Consider the following 15,894-nt stretch of genomic DNA (forward strand, 5'->3'; position numbering starts at 1 on the left):
AGCATTGATTGCCTTTGTTGTGTTCTCAAAGCTAGACCTATAAGCAGCATGTTGAAAACTTGAACTAACAACTCCACCACCAGCAAGTAGACAATAGTGACAAACACATATTTCCCTTTTGGTCCATACAAGCAATAAGAAGATGACCACGACCAGCATTGTTATTGAACCTTCATCTACCCTCAAACTCTCACCCACGGTTTCCATTACTACAACCAACAAAATTATTATATTGAAATTCAAAATCATTCCAGATGCATCATTATATCTGCCTCATCCTCTATTTGCAAAGGGAGGTCTCCTTTTGCCTCGACCACCATGATTAGAGACGTTATTCATAAACAAGACATTCTGACTATTCAGTGCAACATTTTGTTCTCTCTTCTTCTTCGGAAATGAACTCTCATGTTGTAGAGAGGGTGTGGTAATAAAACCTTAAGTAAACAAGAGAGATGCCACAAAGTGCTATGAAGAGTGCATAATCACACAAATGCAAAACCACTAATGGGCAAGATACAAAGCACGCCAACTAAGGGCTTGAGCACAAGATCACAACACAAGAACATAAAACTAAATAATGTATTTATTAAGAGAGTACTAAAAAGCATAGAATGGAAGAGGGTCTAACACCCTCTATTTGTACACAAGGGGGGGGGGGGGGGGGGGGGGGGCTCCCATAGAGCTGTTAGGAGCTCCCCAATGGTCATATTTATGGTCGTGGCTTTATGAGATGCCCAAAAAGTCCTTGGTCAAAAAGAATAAAGAAAAAGAAAATAATAAAAAAATTACAATATAGTCCCTAGTGGACTATTCTAATTGCATATTCCAAAAAGACTAAAATACCCCTATGAGTTATGACTAATTACAGAAGTATATATATATATATACATTTTAACACCCTTCCTCAAACTTATGGGTGAGATCACCGAAAGTTTGTTGAGGAGAAAAGGAAACCGAAGTGCAGGAAGAGCTTTGGTGAAAAAATCTGCAAGTTGGTACTTTGTAGTGGCGTACGGCAACTCAATAATTCCTTTAAAATACTTATCACGTACATAGTGGCAATCCATCTCAATATGCTTTGTTCTTTCATGGAAGGTGTTATTACTTGCAATGTAAATATTACTTTTATTGTCACAACACATCTTCGAAGATTTAGAAATGGAAACTCCCATGTCATGAAGAAGAGTCCTTAGCTATAAGCTTAATTGTAGTTGTAGTCATTGTTCAATATTCTACCTCAGTTGAAGACAACGAGACATTCTTTTGTTTCTTGCACCTCCAAGAAATTAAGGAATTAAGATAATACAAAAACCAGTAGTTGAGATTTTATCATTTAGGGTTACCAACCCAATTTGCATCAGTATAGGCAGTTAAATTTGAGGACGAGGGAGAGGATAAGAAAAGCCCTTTTGACATTGTGTTTTTAATATATCGAACAATCCTCATAATTACAGTCATGTGTATTGTGGTAGGAGCATGTTGAAACTGACTTACTGCATGGACCGCATGAGCGATATCAGGTCGGATAATAGAGAGGTAGGTGAGAGATCCAATCAATTGGCAATATGGAGTATGATCTTCGAGCAATACACCATCTTCAAGTCATAATTTGGTATTTATGACTTATGGGGTCTCCACCTTCTTTTCATCATAAACTCTTGACCTAACACATATGTCAGCAGCCAATTTCATCTTAGAGACAATATATCCTCTAGGTGGGTAGGCAACCTCAATTCTTAAAAAAATATCTCAAAAATTTCAAGTCAGATATATCAAAATTTTTCTTTAAGATAGATTTAATTTCAATAACTCATTCTTTGTCATTTTCTGTGATGATCATGTCATCAACATATAGAAGAAGAAGAATCACAAATTTTGTACATGTTTTCTTGATAAAGAAAGTAATACCAGTATAACAAGAGATAAATCCCAAATTAATCAAAACATTACTAAATTTATCATATCAAGCCTTAGGAGATTGTTTAAGACCACACAAGGCCTTTTTAAGTTTTAAATTTTTTTATTTATATTAACCCCTAGAGGGGGATCCATGTAAACTTTTCCACCAAGTTCTCTATTTAAAAAGATATTTTTAACATCTAATTGATAGATGGGTCATTTTTTGATAAAGACAATGGCAATTAGGATTCGAACACTAGTTATTCTTGCGACGAGAGCAAAAGTTTTCTCATAATTTATTTTATATTCTTGGGCATATCCTTTGACAACCAATCCTACTTTATACCTTTCTAATGATTTGTTGCTTTTGGTTTTGACTTTAAACACCCATTTGCATCCTATAGGTTTTTTACCTAGAAGATCAACTATTTCTCACGTGTTGGCTTTTCTAAGAGCATTAAGTTTTATTTTCATTGCTCCATTTCAATGAGGATATTGTTTGGCTTCATTATAATGAGATGGTTCATAATGAAAGTGAAGAGTTATTAAACATGCTCTAAAATTTGGACAAAATGAGTGATATGATACAAATCTACTAGGAGCATTAGAGATTCGATTAGATCTCTTAAGTTGGGATTCCTCTAAAGGTATGTTTTGAGAGAACTTGTAAGTACACATTTATGGTCACCTTGACCGCACCGAATATATACATGCATATCATTAGAGGCATTTTCATTTAAACTTTCATTTTGATGACTGACTTCATCAACAACCAAATGTTCAATACTAGAGTTATCAATCAAGCAAGAGTAAAACACATCAACAGAGTTAAACTCATCATGTCTTGAAAATAGATCAAATAAAAATGAATAGTCAATTTCTTCTTTAGTTCCTTTGCTATCAAATCCATTTTCATTTTCAAGGAAGGTGACATCTTTAGAAACATAGAGTTTGTTGTTTAGTGGGTCAAAACAACGATACCCTTTTTTATTTTCCCTATATCCTAAGAAAACACATCCAATTGTTTTTTAAGATAGTTCATCATTTTTATGAGTAAGCACATAACACTTACAACCAAAGATTTTTAGTCTTTTAAAATCGAGTCATTTTAAAAAGTTTCTCAAATTGGGAGACATTTTGTAAAGAAGATGAAGGTGTTCTATTCATTAAGTTGAGGTTAAAACAAGTTCGGTAAAAAAAAAATGGAATGTCCTTAGAAATGAGAAGGGTTCTAGTGGTTTTTACTATATGTCTATGTTTTCTTTCCGCTAACCCATTTTGTTAAGGAGTTCTATAGCAAAATCTTTGATGACAAATTCTATTTTTTTTAAGTAATTTTGAAAATCATTTCATATATATTCTCCTCCCGAATCTGACCTAAGTATAGATATGTTACTAAGAAATTGATTTTTAATCATTATATGAAATTCCCTAAAGAAAGAGAACACATCGGATTTAAGATTTAGAAAATAAACCCATGTGTATCTAGTGAAATCATCTACAAAAATAACATAATAGGAGTAACCTTTTTTTGATATTACAGGTGGACCCCATACATCTAAATGCACTAATTCAAAAGGTCGAATAGAAACAAAAGATGTATGAAGAAATGGAATAGCTTTCATTTTTTCAAAAATGCAATCTTAAAAAGATATATCTTTTTCATTACAATTTTTTTCCAAAAAAGGAAAGAGATACATCTTCGAAAAACTAGGATGACCAGGTCTCTTATGCCAAGTATCAATATTTTTTCTTGTACATAATTACAAAATGACTTGGGTGGAAGTGACAAAAAATCCACAAAGTAAATATCATCTTTCTTATGGCCTTGCCCAATAAGCTTCCCTAACTGAAGATCCTGCATGGTACAATCTTTAGATGAAAAAGAAATTTGAGAAACTGAAAATAGATTTAAATTTAATTTTAGAACCCTTATTTTTGGAACGAGAAATTTTTTAGAATTTCGAAAACTTTTACAATCAAGAGTTTCAATACTATTTATTTTTAAAAAGGTTTCATCGACGGTTGAAACACAAGATGAAGTAGAATTAGTGCAAACTTCGGAAAGGGCATTCTCATGAGGGGTCATAGGAAAGGAAGCACATGAGTCAAGAATGCATATACCTCAACGAGAGGAAGAAGATGCAATGGCGGGACCCTGATGCAGTGAGGGAACCGATGACTCTCTCTAATGGATGCCAGCGTCGACACTCGTTGATGCAGCGTGGACATCGAAGTTTCGATCATTGTGATGCAACGTGAAGATCGGATTCGGTGATGCACTTGAGGTGTAGCAAGTAGGGGCACAACTTCCACGATCGTGCGATGTGCCAAAATGAGTAAAGAGATCACCGTAAACTAACGGTGCTAGACTGCTAATTTTATTCAATAGGCTTTAAAACAAGCAATGGGAAATAAAACCAAAGGCAACGAAGGAAGCAATGAAAAAAAAACAAAGTTGTTGCAAACTGACGTGACGGAGAAATAAAGAAATGAAAAGAAAAGCTGTTGAATGAGACAAAAAGGAATAAATGCCAACAGGGAAGAATCTGCAGAAAGACAAAATAATGGAGAAAGGGGAAAACCGACTGGAAAAGAAAAGGAACCAGCAAAAACCAAAAAAGAACAAAAGGAAAAACCAAATTGACGGTTGTTGCAATTCTGAATTCTCTATCTGTGCACGCAACCCTAAGAGGGTCTATTTAAAAGGGTTTGACTGGATCTGGGTCTCGGGTTAAGACCCGAACCCGAGACGAACTCTGCCTGTTGTTCTTCGCCTGCTCTGCATCATTCTCCCTGGGTTGGGAAGAAGTCGGCTCTGACGACTTGTTGGCACCCACGATATGCATATAAATCAGACACATTGACGATAGGCAACTTGTATCGATATTCCTGAACGACTCTAATTTAAAGCCTATAAATTGGTTTTGAAATTGACCGTCTATACCATCTATTATGGCACCCCATGGAAGCACAAGCTGAATTTTTGTCCCTCCAGCACGCGGTCTTGAGGGTTTGGTTAGAATACTAACAATACAAGCATACTTACCAAAAATCGGACCACTTTCTAAAAACTTCACTATATCTACCCCAGATGCATAGTGGCTCTACTCACCGTCCATAGAGGAATCCTCGTCCAGGATCTTGTTCCCAAAAGCAATCCCAAACGGAGTCAAAAGCTCATGGTAGCTGCTAACCTGAGCAATGTCTAGTGATCGCCCAACACAACCAGATTTGTAAACCTTCACAAATGTTTGGTCAGGTGGGTCAAGTCTCGAATTTTGGAGAATTCCTGGTGAGTCACTTGAATCGTCTTGCAATTGTCGTTGTTGTTGTTCACTGAATGGTTGAAACAATTTCTGATGCAAAAGGCGACTCTCAGACTGGTTATCAAACATTGCTTGTGCCTCTTGTTGGAGCAACGTGCAGCCATCATCCCTGTGCAGGCTCGCTTTTATAAACTCCTGTGGCACAGTTGATAGTTGGAGGTTTGTTGGGCATGGGTCGACTGCCATCACACCCGGGAAGCCAACCACATCGATGCCCAATCCACCACTCGCTTTCAACGTGGACGTTGGGTGCGCATCCACCTTGGATTCAAGCGCATCCATCCGTGCTTTGACCCTATCCATGCGCTTCGACAGACCGGCTACCTCATTTTTTAGGCATAACATATCTTCTTGCATCTTTGTCAATTTATTGAGTAGCTACTTCATGATCTCCTCTCGCGCCTTTCCGCTCATAGGATCGTTCCTCACTTCTTGCATCATACCGTTGATGAAGGAGGAGGGGATGTGCTCTGATACCATTTTGATGCAGTGAGGGAATCGATGACTCTCGCTAATGGATGTCAGCGTCGACACTCGTTGATACAGCGTGGACATCAAAGTTTCGATCACTGTGATGCAACGTGAAGATCGAATTCGGTGATGCACTTGAGGTGTAGCAAGTAGGGGCACAACTTCCACGATCGTGCGATGTGCCAAAATGAGTAAAGAGATCACCATAAACTAACGGTGCTGGACTGCTGATTTTATTCAATAGGCTTTGAAACAAGCAATGGAAAATAAAACCAAAGGCAACGAAGGAAGCAATGAAAAAAAAAAGTTGTTGCAAACTGACGTGACGGAGAAATAAAGAAATGAAAAGAAAAGCTGCTGAATGAGACAAAAAGGAATAAATGCCAACAGGGAAAAATCTGCAGAAAGACAAAATAATGGAGAAAGGGGAAAACCGACTGGAAAAGAAAATGACTCAGCAAAACCAAAAAGAACAAAAGGAAAAACCAAACTGACGGCTGCTGTAATTATGAATTCTCTATCTGCGCACGCAACCCTAAGAGGGTCTATTTAAAAGGGTTTAACTGGATCTGGGTCTCGGGTTAAGACCCGAACCCGAGACGAACTCTGCCTGTTGTTGTTCTTCGTCTGCTCTGCATCAGACCCGAAGTAGAAGATGATTTGAGAAGTTGTTGAAGTGTCTACGATATTTGAATAAGAGTGCCTTTGATATCTCCTTCGCTCTTGCTAGATTCTTCCTTCTTGGGTGTGATTTCTCCAACGAAAGCGATTTTGGCTTATGTCCCAATTCATTACAATAGTGACAAATAGCACCCTTCCTATATTCATTATTATAGTTGAATGCGCTATTATGGTTATTATTTACAAAGTGGGGGGCTTATAAGCCCTTACATTGATACTCGGCCTTGTAACGGCCAAAATATCTTCACTCTTATTAGTCATGCCAAGGAGAGTTTCTTCTGAACATACCTCGACAAGAGCATCTTCAAGAGGCATAGCCTTGGTCTTATGAAGAAAAGAGGACCTCACTTGTTCAAATTCCGATCTTAAACAATGGAGAAATTGAAAGAAGTGTTCTTTTCAATTTGCACTCTTCTAAGCTCAACATCTTTGGGAGCCACCCATTTTGGCTCAAGTAGTGCCAATTCATCCCAAAGAGAAACAAAACACTAAAGTAGTCACAGACACACATGTCCCCTTGTTTAGTGGTTCTAATATTGTCTTGAAAAAAATATTGTGTAGCAAGATCATTTTGGAAAGAACCAAGCTTCATTGGCTCTTCTAAACTTAGCAATGTTGGCACCTATCTTTAAGTCAACATTGTTCATGAACCATACCAAAATTTTAGCATGATTGTTTTCTCAATCTTCTACATTTATTTGGTGTTCATAGATAGCTTTAAGTCGATCATCTCTTACAAGAGCCTTCTCAAGGCCTTCAATTTTAGTAAGCTTTAAAGAGGGTTCAAGAGTAGTACCCATCACGAATCCCCAAAGTTTCTTGCCTTTGAGGTGATTATCAATGTTGGAAGCCCACATCATATAGTTGGTTTCATTGAGTTTGTAGGAGAGCTCTATTCTTGCTTCATGCTCCGTGACGAAAAAGAGTTGGATAAGGAAGAAGAGGAAGCAACACTTTAATCACAAGCACTCGATCTTCAATCACCACGAACAAGCCTCCAATATCAAAAGAACCCAATGGGCTCTCATACCATTTAATGAAACCTTAAGTGCATAAGAGAGATGCCACGGAGGGCTACAAAGAGTGCATAATCACACAAATGCAAAGCCTCTAATAAGCAAGATACAAAGAGCCAACTAAGAGCTTAAGCACAAGATCACAACACAAGAATATAAAAATAAATAATGTATTTATTAAGAGAGTGCTAAAAAGCATAGAATGGAAGAGGGTCTAACACCCTCTATTTATACACAAAGGACATAGAGATGTTGGGAGCTCCCCAACAGTCATATTTATGATCATGGCTCTATGAGATGCCCAAAAAGTCCTTGGTCAAAAAGAATAAAGAAAAAGAAAATAAATAAAAAGAAAATTACAATATAGTCTCTAGTAGATTATTATAATTATATATTTCAAAAAGACTAAAATACCCTTATGGGTTATGACTAATTACAAAAGTATACATAAATATATATAGATGTATATATATATATATAAATACATTTTAATCATACATTTTAACAAGTGCAACTTGGCTAAGTTGGGTGAGGAGGCTTGGAGATGATGCTTATGACAAAACTCTTGTATTCCTCTCCAAGGCCTTGTAATACATGATCAACGTTATCAAAGTCTGAAAATGGCTGTTTTATCATGGCAAACTGATACAATGTGCTTTATTTTACTTGCATACTCAGAAACAGATTTCTTATCTTTTTTGCAATTTAGCAAATCTTCATGCAAACTCATTACATTAGCCAGTGACACTTGCACATAAAAATTATGCAGCTCCTTCCATAACTTACATACTCAAGGAATCTCAATGACTTGTGAAAGAACAAGACAAAGTGGATTTGATCCAGCCTATGAGACCCCTGGTCCTTGGCAAGCCACTCAGCCAGTCATCATGCAGGCTCGAGGATCATAAAAGTCTCAGAAGACACATCTTCTTTGGTTTTTGTGTTAGAAACACATTTGAAAGAAGCTGGTGTTCCATCAAAATGATGGGACAGCTTCATATTACAAATATAAGGCACTATAGTCCTCTCCCATACCAGAAAATCGCTCAGAGTTAGCTTAACTCAAACCTTAGGATAATTTATGTTAGAGAAAGATGGAAACATCCATTGATCAACCCAAAAAGGGAAAGAGAGGCTGACATCAAAAGATGGTCAACAGTCATATGACTCGCATCAGCTGCAGTATGCTGGCCTGAAACCTGTGACTAACCAAAAGTGAAGGAGAAAAAGGAAAAAATGGAAAGAAGAAAAAGAAGAGAGAGAAATAGAAAGTAGATAAAAAAAGAAGAGAGCGAAAAATAAGGGAAGAAAGAAAAATAGGAGAGAAGGAGAAAGAAATAGAGGAGAAAAGAAAGAAAGGATATTAAGAAATATTTCAGAAGAGAAAACAAAGGAAGATTAGGAAGAAATACCCAGAAAGAAGACCACAACCATGATCAATGGATGCCCTCAGGACCTGATACCATGAATATGTGGTATAGAAGAGGAGGAGAGGAAGAACAGCTACAGCAATTGATCCTCTGTTCTCATGCAGGTGAAGGTCTTGTGATCTTTATTATATATAATGAAACCTTAATAGGGCATAGGGCATATATTACAAAGGGCATTATCATTACAAGAATAATAACAAAATAACAAGTATACCATAATTGAACCAAATACTAGAAAAGAACCCAAACTGGAACCAAACTGTTAAACCCAGAGTTACCGGAAGCGCCTAGGTACGTGGGGAAGCGCGCTTTGGAAGCGCGGAACGTCGCACTTCCGAAACGCTCAGGGAAGCGCCCTTTTTAAATGGGAAGCTTGCTTCCCTTTAATGGGAAGCGCGCTTCCCTTCACGCTTCCCCCTCGCTTCCCCCATTTTTTCTATTTTTTTGTATTTTTTTCGCTTCCTAGGTCGCTTCCAGTTCGCTTTCTAGGTCACTTCCGAGACGATTCCCGATTCGCTCCCAAGTGGTCCCACGCTTCCCGCTTCCTAAAATTTTGAAAGTACCTCGCTTCCCGCTCCCGCTTCCCGGTTCCTCAACTGGCAACCATGGTTAAACCAGTGTAAAATTACAGAAACTGATGGTTAGAATGACCAAAATACCCCTGGTCAACCTAACACTCGCAACCACAAAATGGATTAAAAGAAAAGGTGTGCAAATTATTGAACTTAATTTTTTGTGAAACAAAACAATACCTGATCTTTCTGACACCAAAGCTACTTAAGTACCCATTAAGAACTCGAAAAGATAATAACATCACCTAAAAGAAACAAACAAGGGTTTCATTTTCTGAAACAGCAAAGGTATACAGCAATGCAACTAATCTAATATCTCATCAACCAAAAATCCAGGATAGAGTTATCAGGGGACTTCTTTGCCACTGCTCTAAGGCTGAAAATGACAACACATACTATCCCTTAATAATGACAAGTCAAAACATGATTGAAATCTTTCATTCAAGATTCTGAAAGATATCACAATATGAAAGACCTAACTCTACTATAACCACCATAATTTTAATAGGTTGTCAACAAGAGGTTTGTCCATCCACAAATACAAGTTAGGTAAAACAACAAAATGCAAGAAGAAAGCTTAGAAAAGCATCCAAACCTTTGAAACTGTTGCCCTTCCAGATACAGAATGACTTCTGAAAGAACTCTTACTAGAGTTGCAGTCATCAGATTCATCTTCTTGTGGAAATGCAGCTCCATCATGTGCATTAAGGAGTACGCAATAGCAATGATCTCTCTCTGTAAGAATCTGTCCATAATTTAGTTCTTTAGTGATACACTACTTACTACATTCTTCAGTGATGTACTACTTACTACAATTGCTATTGCTGACAACAGGGCTTGAAAAGAAAGAGGGGTAAGGAAGCTTATAGACAAACTTGACTGCACTAGTGAAGCAGAATCAGCATAAAAAAATGAACATATTTAGAAGAGTATTCCATCTACTCATCAGCAGTGGCTAAGCTGGCTGAAAAAGAAGGATGGCCGCAAACATGAATAGTAGTGAACGAGACTCCTTAGCTATGCCACATAGGTGCGGGTGCGGGTGTGGATGGGTACGGGTGCGGATGGAGCGATGCGGCACTTTAAAAAAACTTGGGTACGGGGGTGCGGGGAGGGGGTATATATATATATATATATATATATATATATATATATATATATATATATATATTTTAATAGTTTTAAGTTAACACTATGTGTATGTGTGTGCATTTATGTATTTATATATAATATAGATAAAAATGGACTTGATTACGGTTAACTGAATCTACTTTTGGATAGAAATGGACCTCAGTGTGGTTAACTTCACCTAACACAAAGGAAGATGTGTCCAAGTGTCACACCCGCCTGGGTGCGGGTGCGGTGCCCTGTTAGAAGAATCCGTGTTACATAGCTCCTTAGTAGTCTCGTTCCACTTTAGAGATGGATTTTTCGTCTTGTTCAGCTAGCTGAATGCACAACCCACTAACGAATAAGCAACTCATGTCACAACATTTGGTAGTGAGTCTAGACTCTAGAGACCACCAAAGTTGAAAAAGAAGGCCATGTAGTGAGAGAAGTGTGCAGAGCGACCAAGCAGTCATATCATTCACATTGCTTATGCAGATATCAAGATTATGCACCTGATTCTACAAGGTAATACCCATTTAATAAAAGCCATTCTGAAAGTAGCATTATTTGTTTAATTTACGTTAGTCATTGGCATGTAGGTCATACAACAAGATGGTTTTTTGATGAGCAGATCACCAATAGAATTAGTGCTAGGTGGATGAAATGGATACAAGAGAGGGGTGTACTGTGAGATCTTTGTCACAGGGATATGGCCTCAGATACAAGGCTACAATTGTTTATGAAGTTTTTCAATATGATTAACATAGAAGGGGATAGGAAATGGAAATAAAAATTGAGTATCCTGTGACAGTGTGTGAGATAAATGGACGCATCAAATTGAATGTATATTTGTAAGACTGTAGTAAAGGCAGTCTTGCAATGTGGCACCGAGTGTTGTGCAACAAAGTGATAAGAAGAGAGGGTGCATGTAGTGAGTACATAAGAGGGAGCTCATGTTTCCACAAATAAAGGAGAAAATAAGAATTGTCATTTGAGATGTACAGAGTATTATGTGGAGATCTAAAACAGCACATTCGTTGAAGGGTGAAAAAATAAAATACTGAATGAACTAGGAAAAGAGTAATAGATAAAAACAAAGCAAATAACAAGATATAAAACTGGCATGACTCATGTTCTAGCTTTGAAAAGGAACAGAGAAATAAAATTCATAAGGTTGACCCATGTAGATGGGACAAGATATGATGATGATGATGATGATGATGATGATGATGATGTGATTCATGTGCAGATTGCTGAAAATAAATTATATAATATAAAATGTAAATGAACATAATCATTTCTAGTCAAGATAAAACAATACTTGAATATAAAGCAAGGGAGAGCTTGAAAGCAGATAAAGGAAATAAAACAAATATCTGCACGATGTGACGGCAACCGAATAGGCTTAATTGTTCATGTGAAACTACATATATTAGGTCAACACTGAAATCAAAATAAAGGACAAAGAAGTAGAGACCCAACTCATTAAAACAGGTGTGTAACTAGGCAAATCAATCCTAGTTGGTAAATTGCATTTGAACCAACAACCAATCATCCAAGTAGTGCAAGATTGGACAACCGTGCTGAATTTAGCAATAGCATAGTTGCGGTTAAGCCTTTTGTCAACCTAGAATTCAAGAGCTCTCATGTGACAGAATAGGGAATCCTGCCAATTGGATCTTTTAAGCTTGCAGGCAACTTCCACTTATTGACTCCTATGGGCAAGATTTCCATTGACAAACTGAACTGGAATCCTGTTATCTTCCACTAAGCTTACAGACTAGTTTGAAGCCCCTATCCAGCCACTTTTTTGTGAAGTAGGTTCTAAAAACTAGAACCAAAGATCCAGGTATTGCATCAGAATATAATGTTAACTTAGGATCAATCTGTAGAGGTTTAGATTCTAGAAATGGCACAAAATGATCAAGGGAATATTTAATATTTCAAAATTTCCATTAACAAGTAACGAAAGAGAAAAATAAACCATAAATAAATTACTAGTTTTAAGGGTTAAATATGACAATATTATCTAAACGAGTGAAACAGGTTATAAAATCAATATCATGTTTGAACTGACTTGGTAAAATGTTGACCAAAGTTACATATACACAATTACGGTTATGTCTTGGTAGATCCATGAAATATGGGAGTAGGGTTTCACAAGATCCAACTAAAGTAGATATAATTTGATGCCAAAGCTAGTAAAGGTTTCTAGAAGACTTGGTAATTTACCCTCCAAAACATTCACCTACCAACATTGAGTGTTGATACAACAACCATTTCAAGATTGAAGATCATTTCCTAAATCTTATAAAAGCAGAAGCAAGGGTAATTGGTGCAAAAAATTGGATGTCTTATAACTATTTCTTAATTGACATTCTTGTCATGTGAATTGAGGATGTCATTAAAAATTTGTATGTGCATTTGTAGAGCTTTATAAAAAAAATTTACTTACATGGCACATTGTATTTTTTTCAAAAATTAATGAGTTACTCTCTCTCTCCTTTAATGTTCTTATTAATTGCCAATTTTGCATGGCCACCATGTTGAAATGGCAGAGGCTAATGTTCTTTTTATTAATTGCCAATTTTGCACATGCATTGTGCTGAAACAGTGGAGGCTTACCTTTTCATTTTCTAGCTATTAAACAATTTTATACAACATGCATATTTTAGTTGAAAGTTTCCACATATGACATGCACAATTTAATTGAGAAAGTGGCTATTATGAAAGGCAACTATCTGTTTCTACTGGGAAATTCTATAAATAGAGAATCTGTAAAGAGACCCAACGACATCTCTAGCACCTTCTATTGTGGATCATATACCTCTCATTTCATATATGCAGTACCTTCAATGGTATGCATTTTTTTTAACACTTTTTCCATGTAAATATTAAAAATTATTTTTTTTCTATTTCTTCATCCTGATTGTCGAAAAAATGCTTGGTTAATCTTTTCAGACTTTTCATATTCAATTATAAGTGGTATAAAAGGGCAGTTGTTTGCTTTAATGTTTTTTTATATACATGTCTTTAAGAAAAAATAATTGATTTTATATGTAGACATTTTTATACATTTATTAATTTTTATTTTTTCATATAATAAAATTTTGACATAAGCTTTACTTATAGGGGCCCATATGGAAGAACCACTTATCATTCTAGCAAATATTAATGGATGACATTAAGTCCACCATTCTTTGCTTTCTAGTATAATAATAATAATAATAATAATTAAAATTTCATACTTGCAATTCAAGTTATCCACATACAATTTGAAGATGAGATTAAAGAATCTAATTTTCTAGATATGACAATGCAATAAATATAAAGGACCAGAGCAGTAAGCATATACATGTGAGAGATGCTTATTACAAAATCACACAAACGAATAGTGGAGTTTATTTTATCAGAGTCAAAAAGAATCTTGTATTCAAATTGGTTTTGCTAGACTTGACAACATTTCATTTATTAATTTCAATTTTAAAAGTGGAAAACATCTTAGCACATCGACATATACCATTAGGGACCTTACCACAGCATCAAAAGTAGAATCGAAGTCATCAATGGCAAAGCAAATGTCAGGGTAAGCTGGCCGTGTTTCTACATCCTAGAAATCATCAAATTTCAATAATAAGAAATGTTGGAACACTGCATGGAGTAATATCTCTATCACAAAATAAACCATAAGTTCATCACAAATGTGAACCTACTTATCAATATAAAGAATTACCTTTCTAGAATCCAATTGGAAATCAACACGACTAGGTGATGCATAAACAGTCTTAGTAACCTGCATAGAAAAATTTAAATAATTACAGTCAATGGGGTCAAGTGACAACATAAACTCTAAAACAACCAAATATACCAAGTCTCTAAAACATGCATATGGATATATCTAAAATTGAAGTTACCTGTTGAAAGCCGATGGACACTCTTTGGAGCATGAATAGAAGACTTTCAAAAGAAAAAGGCGAGCCACTGAAAGATCTATAAAAGTTTTACATGGCAGGCACGTAGAAATACTTAACCATCACATGGCCAGACAACATATTTTGTTAATTGCGTTCGCCAGTTCATGCACATTCCTACTACTACACATATGGAAGCACTCAAGAGAATTATGAGATGCCTTAAAGGTACTATAACACAAGGTTTGGTGTTCTTTAAGAATGATCCAAGAAACCAAACTATACTATTCAATCTATTGTCAGCTATTCAAGTGTTGATTGGGCTAGAAATCCCGATACCAGTAGGTCAGTATCAGAATATTATACATTTTTTGGAAAAAATCTTATTTCATAGAAGATGACATAGAAAAGTGTAACACATCCAGGCACCGAGACTAAATATAGGGCATTGGCATGTATAATATCTGAGATGATATGGATTAGAACTCTAATGACTATTCTTGGGAAGAAGATATGCAGGTCAAACACCATTAGTGACAATAGAAGTGCCTCTCACTATCCCAAAATGCAACGTTTCATGACAAGCCTAAGCATTTTCATATCAATTATGATTTCGTGAAAGAAAAGATAGAATCAAAAGGGATAAAGACTAGATTTATTATTTATAAATACCAAATAGACAATATCCACAGAAAGGAATGACAAGTATGAAACATCCTTTTTTGAGGAACAAGTTTTATATACTCAAAAACAATGCACAACTTGAGAGGCTATGTCACATGGGTGCGGGTGCGGGTGCGGGTGCGACACGGGTGCGGCGCAATTCCAAAAAATTTGGACACGGGGACTCGGCTATATATATATATTAAAAAATATATATTATAAATATATATATATATATATATTTTTTAAATATTATAATTATATATATATAACAATAAATTAACACATAAAGATTGTAAATTTTAAAGCAAAAAAAAAAAGCAATTCTTAACAACACAAACTTACCAAAATATAACACATAAAGAAGCTTGTGAGTATGATAAACAACAAAACTTATCATAAATCTGCCTCATCGTCTGAATTAGAAGTAAAAACAGGATCAAGGTAGTCCATGTTGAGAGTATGTAAATTATGTTCTCCCTCCAAGTCAAAATCTTCTGAATTTACATCCCAATTCTTGGATGGTCCACAACTACATCAAAAAATCACTATATTAGTATCTAACTTAAAACTTTGAATACAAATATTTAAATACAAACTTTGAATACAAAGAAAAAAAAGTACCTATACTCTTCTTTGGTGCGGCGAGAAATTAATCGTAGATTTGAGTGAACATATACCAAATCCTCTGCTCTTTTACTAGTGAGTTTGTTTCTTTTAATGTTGTGAATTTGAGCATATGTACTCCAATTTCTTTCACAACAAGATGATGTAGCAGGTTGGGATAACAACTTCATTGCAAGACGTTGCAG

The 15,894-nt window shown here is 35.9% G+C and overlaps 1 protein-coding gene across 2 annotated transcripts in view; it reads right to left on the reverse strand.

Annotated features, from left to right (window-relative positions):
- Positions 1 to 15,894, reverse strand: part of LOC149835476 (uncharacterized) — an 80,247-nt gene that overhangs the window by 39,338 nt on the left and 25,015 nt on the right. Inside the window, exons 6-8 of one of the 2 annotated variants that reach the window (XM_090008538.1) lie at positions 14,242 to 14,301; positions 14,044 to 14,118; positions 9,994 to 10,143 (exon numbers count right to left, since the gene is read on the reverse strand). In XM_090008538.1, the coding sequence (XP_089864664.1) occupies positions 9,994 to 10,143; positions 14,044 to 14,118; positions 14,242 to 14,301 (285 nt within the window). The remainder of the gene's footprint in view (positions 1 to 9,993; positions 10,144 to 14,043; positions 14,119 to 14,241; positions 14,302 to 15,894) is intronic. The other variant, XM_090008539.1, reaches the window with a different exon arrangement.

This window comes from Nuphar pumila, chromosome 6 (assembly GCF_984573655.1).
Source record: "Nuphar pumila chromosome 6, dmNupPumi1.hap1.1, whole genome shotgun sequence".
In the NCBI taxonomy this organism is placed as follows: domain Eukaryota; kingdom Viridiplantae; phylum Streptophyta; class Magnoliopsida; order Nymphaeales; family Nymphaeaceae; genus Nuphar; species Nuphar pumila.